Here is a 26129-nt window from a genome sequence, read left to right as displayed (position 1 = left end):
TCAGATCTGTCATCTTGTTTATTCTGGAAATTGGTGCTGGTCTTGTGCTCAGATTAAGTCCAAAAACTGCAGTGTGGGTGGACTAATCACTTGTTATGTGTGGAGAATGGATATGAGTTTCCCCATGGCTGTCATTTCCTTTGATGGTCTGAATTACCTTGAATGGTCTAGGGGAATAAAACTCTACATCATTGCTAGAGGAAAAATATGATACATCAATGAGAAAGTGAAGGAACCGAAGAGTGGAAGTGCTGAATATGATAGATGGAACCAAGAAAATAGTATGGTGATGTCTTGGCTCTTGGTTTCCATGCTGCCACAGGTGAGAAAAACTTTTATGTGGGCTGAAACTACTTGTGAAATATGGAAACAAGCAAAGTTCACCTATTCAGAGCAGAGACACTATGCCAAGATATACAAACTGCAAGCTGAATCGTCCACTTGTAAGTAGGGAGAAAGGAGTCTCTCGGTGTACTATTCGGATCTGACATCGATATGGAAAGAACTTGATCACTATCAGAATGTTAATTGGAAGTTTGATGAGGATGCAAAGGCATACAAATCACTTGTATCTCAGCAATGGGTATTTGCCTTACTCTTGGGGCTGAATCCTTCATATGAGTCCATCAGGGTGCAGATCTTGGGAAGTAAAGACTTGCCATCAGTTCAGGAGGTTTATGCCTTGGTTCAGTCAGAAGAAAGTAGAAGAAATGTGATGAATTCTACAGAGGGGGAGCCAGTTGCTCTAGCTGTTCAGGGAAGTTAGATACTAATGTTGGAGGTGGTTAAGAAGGGTGACTCTCAGAAGAGAACAAATGATAAGAGTAAGCTTTGGTGCAGTCACTGCCAGAAGGCAAGACACACCAGAGATACTTGCTGGGATCTCCATGGAAAACTTAAATGGGCACAGGATTTGGGTAAGAAGTCAACAACTGATCAGGGCAAGAAACCAAGTCATCAGAATTAGAAAAGGTATAACTCAGCTAATATGGCATCTCAAGAGACTGGTTCCATGGTAACTCAGGAAAGGCATCCCAGTTCTGACCCTAAGGAAGAGATCATCAACTCCTTCCGTGACCATTTGGAGTTATACGGTAGGACTCTTCGCCAGATGGATACTGGTCCTACTCCTTCTACCTCTTTTGCATCTGCTTCAGGTAACACTGCCACTGCCTTTCCTGTGTCATCTCGTACCTTTGATTCCCTTTGGGTAATTGACTCCGGAGCCTCAAACCACATGACCGGTAAGTCAAATTTATTTCAGGCATACAATCTTCTCTCTGGGAGAGATAAGGTGAGACTAGCTTATGGCTCTTTCTCCACCATAGCCGGCCAAGGAACCATATCTCTCCCACTCGGCCTTACCCTTTCTAACGTACTACATTCTCCTAAATTACCTATAAATCTGTTTTCCATTAGTATTATTACTCACTCCTTGAACTGTTCAGTTACTTTCTATCCGTCTTCATCTGTGTTTCAGGATTTGGCCTCTACGTGTTGGAGAATAAAGCTGGTCTTGTGGCTACAGAGTCATTGAGTTCGTCCAGTGAGAGTCAAGCCTATTTATGGCATAGTCGTCTTGGTCATCTTTCTTTTGAGTCGTTAAAAGTTATGTTTTCAAAGTTGTTTGAGTCTTTGCTAGTGAGTCAGTTTCAGTGTCAGACATGTCAATTGAGTAAACATTGTATAAGCTCTTTTCCATTGAGAAATAAAAGATCTGAATTTCCGTTTCATATTGTTTATTTTGATGTTTGGGGCCCTGTTACTCTACCTACTGAGGTTGGATATAAGTACTTCATTACCTTGATTGATGATTACTCTAGATACACCTGGGTTTACCCTATGCGATCTAGAGAGGAAGTGTCTAAAATTGTGAAAGACTTTCAACGCATGGTGTTCACTCAGTTCCAAACCGAAATCCATATTTTCCAGTCGGACAATGCAAAGGAATACTTCCATAGTGATCTCACAGAATTCTTTGCTTCGAGTGGATCACTTCAACGAAGCTCTTGTGCTAGGACACCTCAGCAAAACGGTGTTGCTGAAAGAAAAAACCATCATCTTCTCTAAGTAACTCGTGGCTTGTTACTAGAGTATAAGTCTCACATCAGCTTTTGTTTCCTATAGCTCTATTGTTCCCCATTCCAATGCGTGTTTTTAGGTGCCGTTGCTTTATTCATAACTTGTCACCTACTCGGGGTAAATTTGATCCTCGTGCTATTCCTTGTATCTTCCTTGGTTACCCTCTATCTCAAAAGGGGTACCGTTGCTATGATCCCGTCTCTCGTAAGTACTATGTCTCAATAGATGTGTCCTTTGAGAATCAACCTTTCTTCTCGGTTTCTCCTCATGGGGAGAGTAGGGTTGAGGAGAAACAGGCTCAGACTCAATACCTCCTCTACCTGACCCTCCTCCATTCTGTGTCTTTCTTCGCCGCCACAAAAGCCAACAGAGTTCAAGAGCCGTGGAACCTGACACTATGCAACCAACATCATCGGCTTCACCGGAGGTTGATCCTTCCCATTAGCTAGGTACACTTGCTTCTATTGATATGCCTGCTCTTCTCAATGTTGATTCCCCTGTCATTAATGATCTTGATGTTCCTATTGCTAAGAGAAAGGGTGTTAGATTTGTACCACTAACCATCCTATCTCTCACTTTGTGTCCTATGATCATATTTCATCTTCATATCGTGCATTCCTCTCCTCTGTTGACAGTATCCCTGTTCCTAAGAATGTGGCAGAAGCTTTATCCAAACCTGAATGGACAGATGCAATGAAGGAAGAGATTAATGCATTACATAAAAATGACACTTGGGAGTTGGTGGATTTTCCTGAAGGGAAGGAACCAGTGGGGTGCAAGTGGGTGTTCACAGTGAAACACAAGGCTGATGGAATTGTTGAAAGGTACAAGGTCAGGCTGGTGGCAAAAGGTTTTATACAAGTATATGGAGTGGACTATGCAGAGACTTTTGCCCCAGTAGCCAAGATGAACTCTGTCAGAATTCTCCTTTCACTAGCAGCAAATCTTGACTGGGAACTTCACCAGTTGGACATCAAAAATGCTTTCTTGAATAGTGACTTAGAAGAGGAAGTGTACATGACCCAACCTCTAGGATTTTGTGCTAAAGGCAGTGAACAGAAAGTGTGCAAGCTAAAAAAATCTTTATATGAGTTGAAACAATCTCCTCAGGCCTGGTTTAGTAAGTTCCACTCAACAGTTCAACAGATGGGGTTCAAACAATGCCAGTCATATCACACATCACACACTATTTGTAAAGAAAGGTGAAGGGAAAATTGCAGCTCTAATTGTGTATGTGGATGCCATAGTGATCACAGGAGATTGGGAGGCTGAAATACAGAGACTAAAAAAGTTCTTTGCCACTCAATTTGAGGTGAAAGATCTAGGCCCCTTACGTTATTTCCTTGGAATTGAAGTTGCCTGCTCTCACAAGGGCATCTTTATTTCCCAACGGAAGTATGTACTAGATCTATTAGAAGATACAAGCAAACTGGGGGTTAGACCAATTGACTCACCAATTGAACCTAACCATCATCTGGGAGATAGTCAGGGAGAGTTCTTGAAAGATGTGAAGAAGTTTCAGAGACTTGTAGGGAGACTCTTGTATTTGTCTATGACCAGGCTTGATATTGCTTATGCAGTGGGTGTCCTTAGTTAGTTCATGCACAATCCTAAGACAACTCACCTTGAAGCTGCAGAGAGGATCCTCAGATACCTCAAGAAGTTTTCTAGAGCTGGTTTGCTGTTTCAAAAACATGGACATTTAAAGGTGGAGGTATATACTGATGCTGATTGGGCAGGGGCAGTTGATGACCGAAAGTCTACCAGTGGATATTGTGCCTTTGTAGGGGAAACCTAGTCACATGGAGAAGTAAGAAGCAAACTGTGGTGGCTAGGTCTAGTGCTGAAGCATAATACAAAGCTATGTCTCATGGAGTTGCTGAAATCATGTGGATAAGAACTCTGTTAGGAGAACTAAGTTTTACAGTTAGCACCCTATGTCACTCTATTGCGACAATAAAGCTGCTATCAACATTGCAGCTAATCCAGTCCTCCATGATAGGATGAAACACATTGAAGTGAACAAGCATTTTATTAGAGAGAAACTTGTAAGTGGAGAAGTGTGCACCCCATATGTCAGCTCAGAAGAACAACTTGCAGACATTTTCACCAAAGGCCTTCATCATGTGCGACATAATGATTTGTGTGACAAGTTGGGCATGATTGACATATATGCTCCAACTTGAGGGGGAGTGTTGAAAGTGTTAAAATAATTGATTTTATGTTTGTTAGGGTCTGTTTGGATGATTAAAGCCTTTTTTGCAGACATTTTCACCAAAGGCCTTCATCATGTGCGACATAATGATTTGTGTGACAAGTTGGGCATGATTGACATATATGCTCCAACTTGAGGGGGAGTGTTGAAAGTGTTAAAATAATTGATTTTATGTTTGTTAGGGTCTGTTTGGATGATTAAAGCCTTTTTTTATTTTAATCTATTATTGTACTACCACTTAGTAGGGGCACAAGGGTCATTTCTCTTCTTATTTTTTCGCCCTATATATTATAATGAAGCTGGCGCCGCCAGCACTGTTCCATTGCCTCAACACTTCTTCCCTCCTTCTTCTCTTCTCTTCTATCCTCTTCTCTTCTCTTCTCTTCTCTTTACTGTAACCTTCAATCAGATTTACTGTCAAGACACCCTACAATTGTGTCTTCCTACCCTTATCAATTCATGGCATGCATTGGATAGAGGAATTGAGGATGGTTTCTTTTCATCCAATCACTCTTAAATGAAATGAAATCTCAAATCTCCAATATATATATATTATAATCTTAAGCTATCGCATAAACACTACCATGTGCTTTTTTATACTATTCATATCTTAATAATGGACTGTGGTTTTGATTTCTATGATTAACAGGAGGGATTGATCCTCACACGCATCTAGAGATGGAGTTTATGGGTACTGAGACCATAGATGACTTCTTCAGTGGTCAGGCTGCTGCATTATCAGGGGGAACAACAATGCACATTGACTTTGTAATACCAGTTAATGGTAGTTTATCTGCTGGGTTCGAAGCCTATGCAAAAAAAGCAAAGAAATCATGCATGGATTATGGTTTCCATATGGCCATCACAAAATGGGATGAATATGTTGAAAGAGAGATGGAGATTATGGTTAAGGAGAAAGGTTAGCATGTGCTACTTGCATCTTGCCTTTTGAATTGGTTATCAACCAGAAGTTCATTATGTTGAAGGGCCATTATTATGGGTATCCTGATGTAGTTATTTATTTCCATCTGGGGAGAGTTCTAAGTCTTGTCATGTGGCTCATAGGTATCAACTCTTTCAAGTTTTTTCTTGCCTACAAAGGGTCTCTTATGATTAATGATGAACTTCTACTGAAAGGCATGAAAGCATGCAAATCTCTTGGTGCCTTAGCTATGGTCCATGCAGAAAATGGAGATGCTGTAGCTGAGGGTCAGAAAAAGATGATAGAACTTGGTATTACTGGTCCAGAGGGTCATGTGCTTTCAAGGCCTCCTGTGGTAAGACTTAAAACATCTTTTCCTTTTTTTTACAAGCTTATATTATTATGAAAATTTATTAGAATTTCATTTTTAGACTTTCTAAAATATTGTAAGGAAAGCATTTCTTTTGTGAAGGAAAAGCAAAAGGAGTTTTATTATAACAAGGAAAAATTACATCAAACCCTGGAAAGGAGAGGGTGATATGGCATCATCAATTACATAACATGAACTAACAGCCTTATAATCCATTAGAACTTTGACGAGAATGAAATAGTTACTTAAGGCTCATTTCCTTCTGTGTAGTTTTGATCAATATTCGTTTCAGCAATGCTGCATTGTGTGCAAGGTACAGGTGGTATTAGGAAGTATGCATCTGAGTTTTTTTGACTTTCAGTTTCTAATGAGTTGGCTAAAACCACATAACAAAAGGCTACATTTTATATTAATGACCTTAAATCAGCCATACAAGAAAGAATGGCAGACTGAGATGTATGAGACTTGAATGAGGCCATTTGCCTTGCTATTAAGGCTAGAAAGCACCTTGAATGCTATCCAAACAGAGGCCAACAACTTGGAAGGCTTTACTTAGGTGAGATGTCCAGGGTTGAGACAACATTTGAAAGGGGAAAGGAGGTTGTTAGAGACAACCAGCACACCTCCATGACTTTTCTAAGAGCTGGAGCCCCTATTACACGATTCACTGATATCTATTAGTGAAAATATCAGCCTATGGAGAAACAAAATCAACCACACATGAAATAAAACCAACCTATACAGTAAAGAAAGCAGCCTAGAAACAGCAATCCCTAGGAACATCTATTGGGAACAAGTGTTATAGGTATGGGGGAAGTGACCATACTTATAATTCATGGCCACAGCCACATAATACAGCAGCGCAAGTATAGGGGAAGTGTCCATACTTCTAATCTATTCATTGTTGCAACTTTGGGAATAAAGGAATGACCCAAAACTTTTCAAGTCGTGGGGCATACTCCTTGACATACATTGGACTTGGTTCCACTTCCAAGAATGTTGAGGTATATCATAGCACCAGAGCTTTTTGTTGATAAGATTATTTCCACTTATGAAGAAGTAAAGAAAGCACTTAGAAGTAGCCAATGCCAAGTACAAAGAAGCAGCTAACTAGAATAGGCATTTTAAAGTTTTCAGAGAAGGTAATGAGGTGATTGTGTTTCTTACGGAGGATAAATTGCCAACAGGTTACAAGATCTTGAAGAAGATTAGTAACAATACCTATGTGGTGGACGTACCTACTTAGGTACTCCCATGAATATATCTAGGACTTTCAATGTTGCTAACCTTTATGAGTACCATCAGCTCATGCTAGCATTACAAGAATCAGGGACCAGTCCTCTTCAAATGGAGGGGATTGATGTAGAGGCCACAACACTCAAGTATGGAGAGGCATGTGACAATTGACAAGCCAAAAAAGATCAAGAAGAGGAAACTGTCATACCTCTGATTTCACTAATTAATTGTTTTCAATTCTGTTTTGATGATTTCTAGTTGCTTCTAAGTTAATTCTTGCATTTCTAATTGATCTACTTCTGTTAGAGGGTCTTTGAATTAGTTATTAAGATTAATTAGTCATAAAACATGATTATTTTAGTGATCCTTGGACAAGGGTACACTTGTAACTTTGTTTGTTAGCACTTTTTTTTTTTTGGTAATACCTACAAGGTTATGCTTTTGATCTAATTTCTCATTTAGTTCTATTCTTCTGCAGCTAGAAGGGGAAGCAACTGGTAGAGCTATTCGTTTAGCAAGTTTTGTGAATACACCACTTTATGTGGTTCATGTCATGAGCATTGATGCAATGGAAGAGATAGCAAAAGCTAGAAAGGCAGGTTAGGGTCTATTCTCATTTTCTATCTTCATTGTGTTTAGATACATATAGGGATGACATCAATTTTTAAGAATCTTTCATGTTACTGATTGGGCATAACTTGCATTTTGAATTTACTTAGAAATGGGACCATGATGTCTGCATATCATCAATCTTTGAACCTTGATCCTAAAGTTACACTTGATTGGTGCTATCCATGATTCTAAGTTATTGTGACCTAGTCTCTACCTTGAAGAACGTTTCCACACTTAGACAATAAATGGAATAAAAGAAATTGTAAGTTATTGCATCAAATCTTGCTACTGTGGAGCCTTTGTGCATTTTAGAGCATGTTGTGTTGGAGAGGTTTGGTCTATGGATTTGCTTATGGTATGTTGTTTCTTGACTGTGATCTTCTTTTACTATTTAAGATTTCTGTATGGTTCCCTGGGGTTCATGATCACTATAAAACAGTGTTGCATGGACTCTTCTAAATGGACGATTTGCCCCATGTCAGATACTCAACACTCCAAGGATTCCTGAGGACACTTCTACGTACAATTTCCTTTTAGCTTATTTGACATAAATGATGAGGTAATTTACAAGATAAAAGCCATTTTTTATACCAAATTCTACTTAGTGACAAAGGCAACACTTTAATTAGACCCCTTCTTGTAGGTATATAATGTTAGAATTCAAAAAAATATGAAGTGTTTTAATAGTATATACTTTTCCATAGACATGTCTACTAGTCCATGTTTTCTCATCTTGCCAAGTTATGCTCTTGGACACATGGCAGGTTCCAACTCCCGTGTTTATGTCCATCCAAAGTGATTCTAAAGGTCCCTACAACCAAGTTAAACACTGATTTGAATATTGTTTTCTTCTATGTTTTTTGTCCTAGTTGGCTAGTGGTATGGGATTGCCTTGACCCAAGAGTGAACATATTAAGGTATTGATTAGCTAGAATATGGTTTAGGAAGGGTCTTAAAGCTTAATTATAACAAGTGCAAATTTGTCTCAAAATTGTGAAAAGTTTCGAATTGGGGGTTTTAGGTTAGAATTTTGCAATGAAACTTTGTATATTGGCTTGCTCTGGGTAGTTGTAAGAGGTGATGGCATTTGGTAATTTGGAGTATATCTATGGATAGGGGTGAATTTGAGTTGAGCCAAGCCAAATATTTGGCTATTCAAGCTCTTCTCAATAGTAAAGCATGAGGCTTGAGTTTGAGCTCGGCTCAACTTGAACTTGATAGTGGATAATAACAAGAGCATCCATCCTTTGGTTGATTTGGGAAGAGAGAAATAATATGATTTTCCAAGGGAAAGAAAAATCCAAGGAAGCACTTGTTGAGGGCATTACCATCAAGATTCTATATTGGCTGAAAGCTTTGCAACTTTTCAAGAACTTTTCCCCAGTTGATTTAATTAGAAGTTGGAGTACTACAGCTGTATCCTCTTCCTCTTATCCTTTAGTTCAAGAGAGTTGGTCCCCACCACCATAGTTCAGGGTGAAATTGAATTTTGATGGAAGCTCCTCAGGTAATCCAGGCCCATCGGGAGTTGGGGGGTGTTTTCAGAGATGAGGAAGAAAGAGTGTTGACCCTATACTCTAGCCCAATTGAGGTGGGAGACTCTTTAAGGGTAGAAGTCAAGGCCTTATCCAAGGCCTGAGATTGGCAAAACCATTGGGAGTGTAACACTTAGAAGCGGAAGGAGACTCTAAGCTGTAATAGGGTGGTTGCAAGCTAGAAACCTAGGAGTGTGGTCACTCAGACAACCACTAAGAGAAATTGTGAGCTTAGCAATGGAGCTTGGGGTGCAATTTAGATGAGTAAGAAGGTCAGAAAATGGAATGGCTGACGCTTTAGCTAAGCAAGGAGTTAATAGGGAGGCTTTATTTTGGGCTTGTTTGTAAGGTAATATTGTTTTGGCTTATCCAACCATCCTTTGGGTGGTGATATTTGCTCTTTATTTAACTTCATCAATGAAAGTTACAATTTCCTGTAAAAAAACTTGAGCTTGATAGTGATCCAAGCTTCATATAAAAAATAAAAAATTATACATGTAAAGTATTATATATATAGATAAAATTATACATATAAAAATTAAAAATATTAAGAATATTCTATATAATACTAGCCCAAGATTCACTGGGGTCGAGCTTAGCTTAGATTGAGCCGAGTCGAGCCTTTCATAAGCTGAGCTCGAATAGCTCGTGAAAAGCTTGGTTCATGTCCACCCTTACTTGTAGAAAAGGATGAATAATCTAGGTTGTGGTTGAGTGAGAGATTATGAAGATCTATAGGGCATCCAAAATGTGAGAGAAACCGGACATATTTTGGCACAAAAGGACAAAAACTGCCCAAAATGAGAAAATTTCGGATTTTGGTGTAAACTGATGTAGAGAAGATGGGCCGAATGGCCCATAGGCTGTTTATTCTTTTTATCTTTTATGTTCTTTGTTGTAATGGGCCTTACTCGAATAGCTCGTGAAAAGCTTGGTTCATGTCCACCCCTACTTGTAGAAAGGATGAATAATCTAGGTTGTGGTTGAGTGAGAGATTATGAAGATCTATAGGGCATCCAAAATATGAGAGAAACCGGACATATTTTGGCACAAAAGGACAAAAACTGCCCAAAATGAGAAAATTTCGGATTTTGGTGTAAACTGATGTAGAGAAGATGGGCCGAATGGCCCATAGGCTGTTTATTCTTTTTATCTTTTATGTTCTTTGTTGTAATGGGCCTTAATCTGGGCTTTATTCTTTCTTATGTTATGTTTTTTAATTTTCTGCCCAACTAGGGGCCTCTCTATAAATTACTAAAGTTTAACTTACCTTCTTCTTCTCTCTTCTTGAAACTTGATTTCTGCTACTTCCTTTTGATTTTCTGCAACTTTTTAAACAGTCCTTTCTTTTCAAAATGCTGTTTTTCTTCTTGGTATCAGAGCAGGCTCGACTTTTTCCTTTTTTCACCTCTTTTTTCCCATACCCAGTGTGTATGGAGAACTGAATCGTATGAATAGTTAAAGAAACCTATTTCAGCCTAGTTGTTAGTGGTTTTTGGAGAGAAGGGGGCTGGTTTTGTCATCCTCCTGACAGATTCAAGTGTGTTGCTCGAAACCCTAATTTTTTGGAGAAATCTGATTACGGGCCCCATAGGGAGTTTGACCTGGGTGCTCAGTGACTGAAAGTCTTCTCATCCTTCATCTTGAAGATCGATTCAAGTGGATTGGTGTTCTGTGAAGTCTACAAGGAGCGACTGAGATTTCTCTATTTCTCCCGGCTTCCAGGTGTGACGTAGGTAGTTGGTACGGCTGCATAGAGGTTGGCTCACAACACAATTTTTATTTTGTCTTCATTTGTTGTTATTCGAAGTTGTTGAAGTTATTTTTGAAGTATTTTAAGAAGATGAACCCTTCAGAAGTTGAAAACAAGCATGTTGCTGAATCCGGATAGGTTCCGGGAGCCCCTGTAGACTCTCTACTGGCTGTGACCACAGTCAAGCTAGATGGAACTAATTATCTGACTTGGTCACAATCAGTAAAAATTAATATCTGCAGTAGAGGCAATTGGGGTTTTATCTTCGGGAGCAAAGCTCCTTTGGAAGATGATCCATCATATGAAAAGTGGATGCAAGAAAATTATATTGTTATTGGATGGCTTGTGAATTCAATGCAACCGCAGATTAGTCAACACTATTTGTGGATGAATTCAGCAAAGGTTTGGGATAGTGTTGCTGAAACCTATTCCCAGAAATTAAATGTGGCCAGGGCTTACAAGCTGAGTGATGTGAAGAATTTGAGACAGGGGGAGAAACCGTTAGCTGTTTATTTTTCAATACTGAAGTCTTTATGACAAGAAATTGATTTGATAGAAGCTGTAGCCTGGGACACCACTAATGATGCTGAGACCTACAGGAAACTTGTTGAGAGAAACAGGGTGTTTGAGTTTTTGTCAGGGCTGAATCCAAATCACAAAGCAAAATATTTTATCCAAGGATAGTGTTTCACTATCTCAAGCCTATGCCTTGGTAAGTAGTGAAGAAAGCAGGAGACTCGTCAAGGTTGAAGGGGCTAGTCTAAATGATCACTTTGCTAATATGGAAGTGAAACCCAAGGGAGTTGTAGGGACTTCAAGTAGCTCATGGAAGAAAGAAATTATTTGTGAGTACTGTAAGAAGCCAAAACACACTAAAGACAAGTGTTGGAAATTGCATCCTGAGCTTCTTCCTCTTCGGTTTCAAAAGAAGTCTGATAGTATGAAGGCAGGGAGTGCCAATATTGCTGCTGGTCCAAATAGTGACAGATACGAACTGAAGAGATGACTGCTAGTGAGCAGTTAGCAGCTATGAAGCTAGAGTATGAGAAGTTTGGAAGGATGATCAGTCTCCTAGAAGGTATATGGGCTTCTGCCAATAATGCAACTATTTCAGGTAATCGTAGGATCCCTTGGATTATTGATTTTGGTGCTTCTGATCATATGACCAACCTTTCCACTTTGTTTGTTTCTTATGATTTACTTCCTGGTCATGGCAAAATCACCCTAGCCGATGGCTCTCTTGCCCTTATCTCCGGTAAGGGAACCATCAAGGCTACAGATTCCTTGGTACTTCCTTCTGCTCTTCATGTACCCAAGCTAATTACAAATTTGTTATCTGTAAGTAGCCTAACTAAGTCATTGAACTGCTGTGTAACCTTCTTTCCTTCCTAGTGTGTTTTTCAAGATCTGGGTTTTCAGAAAGTGATTGGGAGTGGCCATGAGGCGAATGGAATATATCTGTTAGACACTCTTGGACAGAGCCATGTTGATTTTGGGTCTACATCTACAGAGTCCATCAGCCGAGTCATGTTATGTCATTTTCGTTTGGGTCATCTTTCTTTTTCTGCATTAAGTTATTTATTCCCAAGATTGTTTAAGGGAATTAGTCTGTCTAGTCTTCATTGTGAGTCGTGTGAATTGTCAAAACAATGTAGAAGCAGTTATCCTTTGAGTAATAAAAGATCTTCTTCTCCATTTCATATTGTGCACTCTGATGTGTGGGGGCCTTACCACTTACCTTCTATGGGCGGCTACAAATATTTTATCTTGTTCATTGATGACTTTTCTTGGTTCACTTGGATATTTTTGATGAATTCCCGTGATGAAGTTTCTAGACTTGTAAGGCAATTCCTTGAATTTGTTCTAACCCAGTTTTATACCAGAATTAAAATTTTCAGATTCGACAATGCAAAAGAATATTTTGAGAAAAACCTGACCTGCTATCTCACTGATTTTGGGGTTATTAACCAAAGCTCCTATGTTAGGACCCTAGAACAGAATGGGGTTGCTGAAAGAAAAAATCGGCATATTGTTGAAGTTGCAAGAAGTATCCTATTTGCCTCACATGTCCCTACAAAATTTTGGAGTGATGCTGTTCTCACTACAACCTACCTAATCAACCGTATGCCATCCAGGGTTTTGGGGTTTAAGTCTCCCTTCATTCTTCTTCATCGGACAAGGATCTTTTTCCTATTCCTCTCCATGTCTTTGGCTGCACTTGTTATGTACATATCCCAAGTGTCCGGAGACATAAATTTAAACCAAAAACCCACAAGTGTATCTTCCTTGGTTATTCCCCCACACAAAAGGGTTATTGTTGTTTTGATCCGAAGATTGACACTCGGTATGTCTCAATGGATGTCACCTTTGATAAGCTCTCTTCCTTTTATGATTCTTCTAAGGAAAGGCATTGTCCAAAGGGGGAGAATTTGTCACAGTTGTTTACTCTCCCCCTTCCTGTCCCAGTTGAGACTCTTCCTCCTTCAAATGAGTTAAGGGAGGATCAGTCATTTCATTCTCATTCCAGTGTTCCTATCCCTCCTTTACCTCCTCGTCTTCTTTTTAATCCCATGTTGTACCAATGGCAGAGAACCAGAAGTGAGCAGATTGTTTCCCCTACAGTACATGAGCCTCCTACACCTTCAGTCACAGAAGAGACAACAGGTACTGATACAGCCCCTTCGGAGTCATCCTTTCTAGACCTTGATATCTCTATTGCTATTAGGAAAGGAAAAAGGAAGTGTACTGCACATTGCATTTCCAAACACCTTTCTTATAGTTTGTTCTCTCCTTCATATTTTGGCTACCTTTCTTCCGTTGCTTCTAACCTAATTCCCAGGTCTGTGTCAGAAGCTCTTACTATTCCAGAATGGAGGGATGCTATGAGAATAGAAATTGATGCCTTGCACAAGAATCACACTTGGGAAGTGGTTGATTTACTTGAAGGGAAGGATCCAGTAGGTTGTAAGTGGGTTTTTACCATCAAATATCATGCTGATGGCACTATTGAAAGGTACAAGGCTAGACTGGTTGCAAAATGTTATACACAGACATATGGGATTGATTATTTGGAGACCTTTGTTCCTGTTTCCAAGATGACTTCTATGAGAGTTCTGCTATCTCTGGCTGCACACTCAGACTGGCCACTTTATCAACTGGATGTAAAGAATGTATTTCTGAATGGAGAGTTACATGAGGAGGTCTATATGGCTCTTCCTCCAGGGATGTATGAAACAAATATGAAAGGGAAGGTCTGCAGGCTGAAGAAATCTCTTTATGGACTGCTTTGGCTATGTACAAACACAGTCTAATCATACCCTCTTTGTGAAGAGGAGAGGATCCTTGGCCGTTTACCTGATTGTGTATGTTGATAATATTGTTGTGACTGGTAATGATGTATCAGGGATTAATGATCTCAAATATTTCCTTCATACAGAGTTTGAGATCAAAGATCTGGGGGAATTGAGATACTTTCTTGGTATAGAAGTTGCTAGATCCAAAGATGGGATCCTTATCTCTCAGAGAAAGTATGTACTTGATTTGCTCTCTGAAACAGGGAAGATGGGTGCTAGACCAGTTGCTACTCCTATTGATATGAGTCATAAACTCTCTGCTTCAGATGGAATATTGTTGAAAGATAAGGGAGTCTTCCAGAGGCTACATGGAAGGCTTCTTTATCTATGCATGACTCAACCAGACATTGCATATGCTGTCAGTTGCATTAGTCAGTTCATGCATGCTCCCAGGGATACTTACATGGCAGCAACAGAGTGGATTTTGTGTTATTTGAAGGGTTCCCCCGGAATGGGAATTCTATTTGCTAAGTGTGGCCATATGAAACTTGAAGCCTACACAGATGTTGATTGGGCCGGAAACATTGATGACAAAAGATCTACCTCTGGGTACTGTAGCTTGGTGGCAAGTAATATTGTCTCTTGGAGAAGCAAGAAACAAATAGTTGTTGCCCGATCTTCGGCCGAAGCTGAATACAGAGCCATGGCTCATGGAGTTTCTGAACTACTGTGGCTTAGATCTTTGATGGAGGAACTGGGTATTGAGCATGATAAGCCAATGATGTTATACTGTGATAATCAGACTGCCATCAACATTGCTCACAATCCAGTGCAATATGATAGAACTAAACATATTGAAGTTGACAGACACTTCATTCGGGAAAGAGTGGCTTCTGGAGAGGTGTGTCTACCTTTCATCATTTCTGAAGGACAGTTAGCTGATTTCCTCACCAAGGGCATTCCCAAGGCTAAACTTCAGCATGATACTGGCAAGTTTGGCATGATTGACATCTATACTTAGCTTGAGGGGGAATGTAATGGGCCTTAATTTGGGCTTTATTCTTTCTTATGTTATGTTTTTTAGTTTTCTGCCCAACTAGGGGCCTCTCTGTAAATTATTAAAGTTTAACTTAATGAAATGGAATTAGGGGTGTAAGAGAGAAGGTTATGTTCGAAAATCTCTCTCTCTGAAGCCTAGTTGCTGCCACCTTCTTCTTCTTCTTCTTCTCTCTTCTTGATACCTGATTTCTGCTACTTCCTTTTGATTTTCTGCAACTTTTTAAACAGTCATTTCTTTTCAAAAGGCTGTTTTTCTTCTACTGAAGAATAAGTGTACCTCAATCAATTTCATTCCTTTAAAGATGTTTAATGTGCTCTTTTGATGAAGAATTTGAGAGCTGTTGGTGGCTGTAATGGTTCGTTTGCAGGGATAGAGACATGATAGAAAAGATTTGAAATCACTCAACAGGCACCTAGAGTCACTCTAGGGTTTAGTGGAACCACCCTTACTCGAATATTATTCCAATATCAGTTACCATGTTTTTGGTTCTAATTATAAATGCATATACATAGACACTAAAGGTGGCTGATCATACTACAACTAGGAGATATTTCTTTCTTTCCATACCTCCCAACTGACTGCAAAAGGAACACAAGACTGCACAATTTTTTCTTTCTTATTCCCATGAGGCACTGGCCGAGATGAAAAAATTTAGACCCTATGATCAGACCTATCTCTGCTGGCAAATTCAATCCAAACCCCAAGTATATGATTGTACTGTATCAGGACCTGTTGCAAGGCCTTCTTTTTCTAGAATGAATCTTCAGGGGTGCTAATTTATCTCTATCAGCTAGCCGTATAGGCTATCTACTTCAGTGATTTATATAAGTATAGGCTATCTTATGGCTAATTTATGTAAGTATGCATGGAAATTTTAGTGATTTTTGCACTGGTTTAGAAGGTTGCTTTGATAAGTATAATGGTTCAGACGTTGAAGAATTCTTTCAGGTGAATTTTTGTCCTAGCTATTCAATCTCTCTCCTTATTGTGGAAAAGAAAACCTAAAGCTACACATAGAGAAACAATCAGTGCCAATTTACAGAACACAAAGATACAACTACAGCAAAAAAGAAGCTTCCAGCTATGCATATTGTACACCAGCTACACACATTTTACATTTATCTGCTCATATGTAAATATATACATGAACACATACATATGATACATCCATGAATTTTAATATTATACTATTATAGACAAAAAGGTTTACCACTTATTCAAGTGAATCTACTTGAATTGCGGACTCTCAGTGCTTGTACTTCCATTTATAGTTAGGTATTCAAAAAGAAATAAAAGTATACCTACTAATCCCAAGTGAGATACAATAAATTTTGGTTTAAAGTGTGGAAAATGATACTAAAAGGCAAACATACCTTACCAATTTTCCATCTTCTATGAAGTCAAATTGCTATGTTTCATGTCTGGAAACTTCTGATGCACTCTACAAAGATTTTTATAATGTAGACAGTGATGGTTTCTCACTTTATTCCAAACTGCAGGACAGAGGGTTATTGGAGAACCAGTAGTTTCTGGACTTGTGCTTGATGATTCCGGGCTTTGGGACCCTGACTTCACCATTGCAGCAAAGCAAGAATCCATATAGCTTTCAGTTTCTTCTTGCCATCTTTTCTGTTTTAAAAGCTTCCAATCATATAACACCTTCTTTTAATGTTTTAGGTATGTCATGAGTCCACCAATAAGGAAACAGGGGCATAATAAAGCCCTTCAAGCTGCCCTTTCAACAGGACTTCTACAGGTTTCTTTCTCATCTCAGGACTAGGCTTCAAAATTTTGTTACATATCGGGGTGTATCGGGCATATCATATCATTTTGATAGCACCCTGATACACCTAAATAAAAGGTATTTTGGGTTTTGGGAAATTTCAGGGGGTGGCCAGGCCTAAGGCTGACCTCCCTCAAAGCATGCGTGCCATGGAAACACCCAATATGCTAGGTTCGTGTGTATAAGGTGTATTGATATTTAAAACCTTTCTCAGGACTATAGAGTTTTAAATTACACCTTTGTTCCAAAAATGAAAACACAACATGAATGAGCACATGTTTTTGATAGGGTAACAGCTTAAGTGCTCTAGGTGGCCATTGTCTTAACTTCCACAAGCAAAAAAATCCTGAGAATACAATTTCTATATATTTGGATACTTTTCAGAGTTGTATACTATTTCCTGTATGAAGGATAATTTTGTTTCTCAAATACTCCACACTTACCAACTTCAATATTGTCATTTTATTGCTGATTCATCCTGTCAATATTTTATTTTCACCTCTTCTTTTTTGTTTTTCTGTCCAAGTAATTGGATGATTTCATTAAAGAAGAGAAAATGTACATGAAATGATGCCCACTTTTACAAAATGTACAGAAGAAGTTCCATCCTCAAACAAAAGACCCTTCCTACATCCCTTCTCACAAGATTTTCACCTACAACATTGTGCTCTCTAGGATTCCAAACTCAAGGAAGATGGGAAGACTTTTGATTCTCCCTCATCTTATTTAGGAATGTGCCAGTTTCCATGGGCCTGCACCCACTCGTTGTCCATCTAATTACATTTCTTGAAGTCTGCAAGGAATAAGAGAGGACATTGCAACCCTTTTGCAATTCTTGGACTGGTCAAAGGGTGCATTAGCATTAAAAGCCACTGAAAAATCATTTTTGGCAGCTAAATAGATTTGTACAAACCCCCTTCAATTCTGTCTAGGCCAGGGTTTCCAAATAAGCTGCCATTAAAGTGAAGATTCACCTGTCCCTCAATGACAAGTAAAGGGGGTCTGGTTGGTTGATGGATGTCAGGGAACGATTTGAGGATCTCCACTAGATCTCTTTAATCTAATTGGATGAAATACATTTGAACTCTTCGGTGGCCATAATACAAGAGTTAACCAGGTAGACCGCATTTCCTTTCATTGCTTCAAAATATGTGATATTTCCTTCAAAAATACAATTATTTTTCTCCTTCCAAACTCCCCAACAGATGGCATGTGTAATGGATGTAGAGAACACTGATGTGGGCCCCACAGATGTGGTCCCACTCTGTCCGTAGGGCAGAATGTTCCTAGTCATCCTAGGGTTAGCTGCTGTTATTCTAGTTGTTATTTATTTTTCAGTTTTATATTATTATGTGTTGTGTACATACCAAGGGCAGATGTGTCCTTTCATGTAACTAGCATAACCTATAAATATTAAATAGAAGTGGAGGCAGCAGAATAATTCAGATTCTGTCCTTCCTTTCAAAGTTTGTGTTCTACTACTCTCCCTCTACTCTTTCTCCTCTTTCCTCTACACTTTCTCTTCTTTTCGAACCTGAAACTTCTTAGTGTTCAAGACTGATAGCAGTCCTGAACAACTACATGGTATCAGAGCCAAGTTAGGGTTTCTCATGTGAGTCTAATACCAGCCGACCACATGAGAATCTTGTAGGACTAGAAGCAGAAAAGGTGGAGTTCGCAGACTGATTCTTGGAGATCGCCAGAAGTGCTAGCAGCTGTTAGAAGCTTGTTATGGTTGCAGAGTGTTGGTGGTCAGGAAGGATCAGAGAAGACTAGGGTTCGGGTAACCTTAGAAGGCAACGAACAATTTTTCCTTGTAAGTTATTTACTTTCTAAGAGAAGTTCTATCAGAGAAGATAGGTTGGACCTATCTGGAGAGGGAGGCCGAACCATTCTAGAGTTTTCTCCCTTCGATTCTCTAGGGTTTTACAGCAAACCCTACTGTTGGGCTGAACTGTCTCAACTTTGTTTCTCTCTGCTCTAGGGTTTGAAAGTGATCTTGCGGCAAGCCCTAGTGTTAGACTGAACCTTGCGATCTACCTAGAGCTGTCCTCAAGTTTATTGTTAGCATTGATCAGATTCTAAGGTTTCATATTAACCCTACTGCAAGTCTATCTATACGGTACTGATTGGATTGTGCAACTGAACTGTTCACTTTAATTACTGATTAAAACCCTAATTCTGCCAAGCATATCAGACTTACTTCTAAGGTGTTTTCAGAGTCTTTTGGGTTTTTCGAACTCTCTTAAGGGGTGAGAACCCTACGGACAACTGCTGTTGTGTTTGCTAGTTGGTTTCAGATCAGAGTTATCTCAATTCTGTGCACATACACTGTGAATACAGATCGGTTCTACACTGTTGTTGATTGTGATTGGTAGTTCAAGTGCTGTTTTTGAGACTTGACTGAGATGGAGTTTAAAAATCAGGCAGAAGGCAGCTTTGGGAACATCAATTATGGTGGTGTTTCTGAGACGGGTGGTCAGATTACTACCGTAAAGTTTGATGGATCAAACTATTTGGAATGGGCCCAATCAGCCATGATGGTTATTGGGGGAAGAAGTAAATTAGGGTACCTCTTGGGAGACGTGACAGAACCCCCCAAGGGAGACCCTACGTATACCAAGTGGATCCAAGAAAACTACTTGGTTATGACATGGCTGTGTAATTCTATGCAGCCTCATATTAGCCGCAACTACTTGTGGGCAAAGACATCTAAGGAGATATGGGATGTGATGAAAGAAACTTATTCCCAACGCCTTAATGTTGCCAGAGCATATGAATTGAAATGTGAAGTGAAAAATCTTAAACAAGGAGAGAAACCGGTTTCAGTATATTTCTCTACCTTGCAGTCCCTGTGGCGTGAAATTGATCACTTAGAGACTCTTGAGTGGGAGAGTCCTAAAGATGCACAGATATATAGAAAGCAGGTCGAGACAAACCGGGTGTTTGAGTTTCTGCGGGCCTAAATTCAAAGTATGATATTGTGCGGCAACAGATTTTGACTAGAGACAGTGTGACTCTCTCTCAGGCATACTCATTTGTACACAGTGAAGAGGCCAGAAGGAAAGTTATGATGCAGCCTCAGCCCCTCACACCAGCCTTTGTAGCGGTCACACCCAAATCAGGAGGTGATTCAGAGAAGGACAGGAGGAAGGAAGACAAGAAGGATGTGGTATGTGAACATTGTAAGAAACCCAAACATACAAAAGAAACATGTTGGAAACTGCATCCTCACTTGGTTCCTGCGAAGTTGAGAGGCAAGAAGGGCACTGCTCATGTGGCCGTGAACACTGATTCAACATCCTCCTCTAGCACAAGAGGAACATCTTTAGAGACCTTAGCTGTAGTTCGGGTTGCCCTAATATAGTTAGAAAAGGAGGTTGGAAATTCAGATCAGCCATCGCAGTCACCATCAACTCCTGCCACATCTGCCTTCGCACATTCAGGTACTCGAGCTTCAGCCTACCATGCCTCAGCTCCAGGTACTACTGAACCTTGTTGGGTAATAGATTCAGGTGCATCCAACCACATGACTAGCTTGCCTTCACTGTTCACCACTTACCATTTGTCTTCTGGTAGGGATAAAGTGTTTATTGTTGATAGCTCCTTGGTTCCTATTTCTGGGAAGGGTGACATCAAGTTATCAGATACTATCTCCCTGTCATCTGTTTTGCATGTTCCTAAGCTTGACATTAACCTTCTTTCAGTCAGTAGTATTACCAAGCATATGAACTGCTTAGTAACCTTCTTCCCTGACCGATGTGTTTTTCAGGACTTGGAGACGAAGAAGGTGATTGGGACTGGCCGTGAAACGAATGGGATCTATCTGCTCGGGGAGAGGTTTCGTCAGGAAGAGTCAGTAGAGAAGGTGCCTTTTGTTTCTCATAGTGCGAGTCCGGTTATGCCAAAGCATAACCGATTAGGTCATTTGTCCTTTCGATCCCTAAAGAATCTATTTCCAGCTTTATTTGAGTCTGTTGAGTTGTCTCAGTTGTAGTGTGAAAGTTGAGTTTGCTAAGCATTGTAGAAAGCCTTATTTATTGAGCAATAAAAGGAGTAATAATTTTTTTGATATTGTGCATATTGATGTTTGGGGGCCTTATCACATCCCTTCCATGGGGTGGGTACAGATATTTCTTGTTATTTGTTGGTGACCATACCCGTTTTTCTTGGGTTTATCTCATGCGTTCACAAGATGAGGTACCTGCCCTTACCCAAAACTTTCACCAAATGATCCTAACCCAATTTGATGCCAAAATTAAAGTTCTCAGATCTGATAACACAAATGAATACTTTGCTAAACCATTGGCATCTTACCTTCTCAATCATGGGGTTATCCACCAGAGCTCTTGCCCTCATACACCTCAGCAGAATGGAGTTGCAGAAAGGAAGAATAGGCACATCTTGGAAGTGGCTAGAAGTCTCATGTTTACTTCCAATGTTCCTATCCGCTTCTGGGGTGATGCTATCCTCACGGCGGTATATCTTATTAATCGGGTCCCTTCTCGGGTCCTTGATATGAGATCTCCTTTTTCCCTTCTATACCCAAGTGAGGAGTTGTTTTCTATTCCCCTTAAAACATTTGGTTGTACTTGCTTTGTTCAGCTTCTCGAACCCCATCACTCCAAGTTCGAACCCAAGGCCTCCAAATGCATTTTCCTTGGTTATGCACAAACTCAAAAGGGTTATTGCTGCTATGATCCTGTCTCAGGGAGGAAGTTTGTCTCCATGGATGTCACTTTCTTTGAGGGGACACCCTATTATCCTTGGGTTTCTCCTCAAGGGGAGAGCAGTGAGAATGGGGGTTTGAGTCCTTGTCTTCAGGGGGAGAGCAGTGAGAGTGGGGCAGTTCCTTTACCTATTCCATTGGGTGATGAGAGCTGCAATGGTGAGGGTGGTCAGAGGGATCAGGAGTTGAGGGTCTATCACAGGCGGTGCAAGCAGGTTGATCTCGATCATCAGCAGTCCAGGCCAGCTCCAATCTCATCTGCAGCTCCAAGTCCAGGTATTACAGTCCCAGGGCCCACAGAGACTTCCTCTATTGTTACCATTTCACCTCCTACAGATGACCTTGACCTTCCGATTGCCGTTCGTAAGGGGAAACGACATTGTACCACATCTACAGCCCACTGTATTTCCCAGTTCTTATCCTATGATCGCCTATCTCCTACCTACAGGTCCTACCTTAGTTCCATTTCCAATGTCCCTACTCCAAGAACAGTGCAAGAAGCCCTATCCGTCCCGGAATGGAAAGATGCAATGCAGGTGGAGATGGATGCCCTGTTGAAAAATAACACCTGGGAGGTAGTTGATCTGCCCAAAGGAAAGAAACCGGTTGGATGCAGATGGGTATTTACGGTGAAGCATAATGCAGATGACTCCATTGAGAGGTATAAGGCTCAGTTAGTTGCAAAAGGGTTCAAACAAACTTATGGCATAGATTACTTGGAGACCTTTGCCCCGGTAGCCAAGATGACTACCATTCGGGTCCTATTATCCCTTGCAGTGAGTCACACTTGGCCTTTATACCAAATGGACGTGAAAAATGCTTTTTTGAATGGAGACCTGTAGGAAGAGGTTTACATGCGTTTGCCTTCTGGATTCTATGATGCAGAAACAGGTAAGAAGGTTTGCCGGCTCAACAAGGCTTTGTATGGTTTGAAGCAGTCACCTAGGGCTTGGTTCGATAGATTCAGACTAGCCCTTGTGAAGTTTGGTTACGTACAGGCTCAGTCAGATCACACTCTATTCATCAAGAGGGTAGAGTCCTCCTTGACACTACTGGCAGTATATGTTGATGATATTGTGGTGACAGGGAATGATAGCCATGAGATTGAGTCCCTTAAACAACTCCTTCATCAAGAATTTGAGGTGAAAGACCTTGGTGTACTCCAGTATTTCTTGGGTATTGAGGTTGCTAGATCCAAACAGGGGATCTTTATCTCTCAGAGGAAATATGTCCTAGACCTGTTGGCAGAAACTGGAAAGTTGGGTGTCAAGCCTGCAGATACACCCATTGAACAGAACCACAGGATTAGTGCAGAGAGTGGGGAGCTTCTTGAAGACAAGGTTATGTTCTAGCAATTGGTAAGAAAGCTCCTATATCTCTGCCTCACTCGGCCAGATATTACTTATGTTGTTAGTGTTGTCAGCCAGTACATGCATTCTCCTAGAACCACACATCTTCTTGCGGCAGAAAGAATTTTAGCCTACCTGAAGAGATGCCCGGGTAGGGGTATACTGTTCAAGAACAATAACCACATGAAGGTGGAGGTCTATACGGATGCCGATTGGGCTGGGAGTGTTGATGACAGAAGGTCTACCTCAGGATATTGTGCCCTTGTGGGTCAAATGGCTGGTGCGGGAGATGGAAATTAAGACATGTTGGATTAAGAGATCAGCTAATTCCCTAGCTGACGGTTTAGCAAAACAAGGGGCAGAAAGGGATTCCTTGTTTTGGGCTAAGTTGTAATGTTAGTGTCCTTGTATCTTTGTATTTTCTTCTTTCCTTTCTTGAAGTTCTTTGTGACTCTTGGAAGATAAGTGTGTTTGTCTTCTACTGATGAATTAATGAAAGTGTTATTGATAAAAGAAAAAAATATTGTGCCCTTGTGGGAGGTAACCTTGTCTCCTAGAGAAGTAAGAAGCAAAGTGTTGTCTCTCGGTCTAGTGCTGAAGCAGAATACAGGTCCATGGCTAACGGAGTGGCTGAAATCCTATGGCTAAGATCTCTACTTGAGGAGTTGGGTATTGAGTATGAGAAGCCCCTGATGCTGTATTGTGATAATCAAGCAGCTATTAACATAGCACATAATCCAGTGCAGCATGACAGAACCAAACACATTGAAGTTGACCGACATTTTGTACGAGAGAGGGTCTCATCTCAAGAAGTATGCCTCCCTTACATCACATCCAGTATGCAACTAGCAGATATCCTCACTAAAGCTGTGTCAAGAAAGAAGCTGGAGGCGGATCTATCCAAGTTGGGAATGATAAACATTTACTCCCAACTTGAGGGGGAGTGTAGAGAACACTGATGTGGGCCCCACAGCTGTGGTCCCACTCTGTCCATAGGGCAGAATGTCCCTAGTCATCCTAGGGTTAGCTGCTGTTATTCTAGTTGTTATTTATTTTTCAGTTTTATATTATTATGTGTTATGTACATACCAAGGGCAGATGTGTCCTTTCATGTAACTAGCATAACCTATAAATATTAAATAGAAGTGGCGGCAGCAGAATAATTCAGATTCTGTCCTTCCTTTCAAAGTTTGTGTTCTACTGCTCTCTCTCTACTCTTTCTCCTCTTTCCTCTACACTTTCTCTTCTTTTCGAACCTGAAACTTCTTAGTGTTCAAGACTGATAGGAGTCCTGTACAACTACAATGGATTTAGAGTAGAGCTTTCCCTTTCACATGTTCTTTACTGATGAACAAAGGAGGTTGGTTTCCTGATGGATGTGAAGGGATTATCCAAGGATCCCTACTAAATCTCTTTGGATGAAATTGAATGAAATACCATTGAATTGTGGCCAGCATCCAAGAGTTAACCGGTAGAAAAACTTATCTTGCATTGATTCAAAAGAGGTAAATTTTCCTCTAGAAATACGATTATCATCTCCTCCCCAACTCCCTAAAAGATAGCATATATAATGAATTTTGAGTAAAGCTTTTCTTTGATCCTAATCCAAAGATCTCCATTGAACTAGCACATCCACAATATTTCAGGAACCACCAATTCCATCCCAATCAAATAATGAAAAAAATTCCATGGCTTCCTTGTGTCAGGTCAGGGCAGTCCTTCATATCTAATTGCAAGATTTCTCTAATATTTGTGGGGTCAGGGGTCTCATATGAGATCTCTTTATTTGGATATTGGTCTGCACCTGTGATATTTATCAACCTATTCATCATATTCTTTTGGTATCAGATTATATATTGCTAATGGGCTTAAGAAAGGTGAATGTTGGATCCACCATATTATGGGTCTTTCAGATTTTTATGTCTAAACATGGAAATTCTTTGCTGAGCCTGCAAACTTGCCCCAATTTTGGTTTCAGAAAATCTAATTTAAATCCATACCAAATATTCTTAGCTTGATTGTTCAAATTTTTGGGTTGACTCAGACCCCATATTGTCCAATCTGAGTTGAAAATTTCCCAATCAGCCCTTATTCTGACTTATTGCCATATACTTAAATATTAAGTTAATAAATAGTAATTCATTTTTACCTCAAAGTTTTCTTAGATTTCTCTCCTCATCTTATGGTTCCAATTTTCTGATTCTATTGCATTTAATATGATAGGTGGTTGCAGAAGCATTAATCATTTGGCTTTTTGCTCTGTGCAGCTTGTAGGAACTGATCATTGTACATTCAATTCCACCCAGAAAGCTCTTGGTATTGATGATTTTCGAAAAATTCCAAATGGTGTCAATGGTAATTTCAGCTTTGAATAGTCTCAATATTTAATTTCAATGAATCAAAGGGTCATTTTTTTTGTCATTCTATTTCTTAATCCCTGCAATTATGTTACAATCATGAAATTCCCAGGTATTGAAGAGAGGATGCATTTAGTCTGGGACACAATGGTGGTAAGTTTCTGTGGTTTTTTGTCTAGCTTCACTTAAACAAAGTGGACAGAATTGGATTTTTTCCTATTTCGTCTTGTTATTATTGTTCCACAATTTTATTTTGATGCAGGAGTCTGGCAAAATATCTGTTACAGATTATGTGCAAATAACAAGCACAGAATGGTACGTATTGGCTCCTTTTCCTTGTTAAAGAAGTTTTTTTGATACTGGTAAAAGTATTATTTGATTAGAATAAATTAATGATTATAAAAGTAGCAGCTGGATAGTCAGCCTCAGCTAACCATACATGTACATTTAGATTTTAGATATGCATGTGCTCCTCCCCAACTATACAAATTACAACTTGACCCAAAACAAAAGATCTGTTGTAACCCATTTGCTTATCTTAACAATCAGCCATTGAATTGGATGACTCCTGAACCCATTGTTCTTGATAAGCATTCATTGACCAAAAGGTGAAGTACATGAGAGGACATATACTTTACAGATCTACCCCTTAATTCTGACTAAAAAAGACAAAAAGGGAACTCCCCACAGAAGATCTAGCTAAACTGTTAACTATCAGCTATAGAATTCATCTCTTTAGGGGTCTATCTGAACTAAGCCCATTGAAGCTGGTATCTATTTTTCTTCATTGAGATAGTGGACTAAACTGCATGGACCTCTATCTGCACCTGAAC

General features: G+C 39.8%; 1 protein-coding gene across 2 annotated transcripts in view; it reads left to right on the top strand.

Annotated features, from left to right (window-relative positions):
* Window positions 1-26129, top strand: part of PYD2 (pyrimidine 2) — a 56524-nt gene that overhangs the window by 8376 nt on the left and 22019 nt on the right. For both annotated transcript variants that reach the window (XM_010249180.3, XM_010249179.3), the window contains exons 4-11: window positions 4947-5216; window positions 5363-5574; window positions 7304-7424; window positions 16578-16665; window positions 16756-16834; window positions 25207-25294; window positions 25409-25449; window positions 25559-25611. In XM_010249180.3, the coding sequence (XP_010247482.1) occupies window positions 4947-5216; window positions 5363-5574; window positions 7304-7424; window positions 16578-16665; window positions 16756-16834; window positions 25207-25294; window positions 25409-25449; window positions 25559-25611 (952 nt within the window). The remainder of the gene's footprint in view (window positions 1-4946; window positions 5217-5362; window positions 5575-7303; window positions 7425-16577; window positions 16666-16755; window positions 16835-25206; window positions 25295-25408; window positions 25450-25558; window positions 25612-26129) is intronic.

Source organism: Nelumbo nucifera, chromosome 7 (genome assembly GCF_055504915.1).
Source record: "Nelumbo nucifera cultivar China Antique chromosome 7, China Antique-T2T, whole genome shotgun sequence".
NCBI lineage: Eukaryota > Viridiplantae > Streptophyta > Magnoliopsida > Proteales > Nelumbonaceae > Nelumbo > Nelumbo nucifera.
The sequence above is the reverse complement of the archived record's forward strand: the minus strand, read 5'-3'. Positions and strand labels throughout refer to the sequence as shown.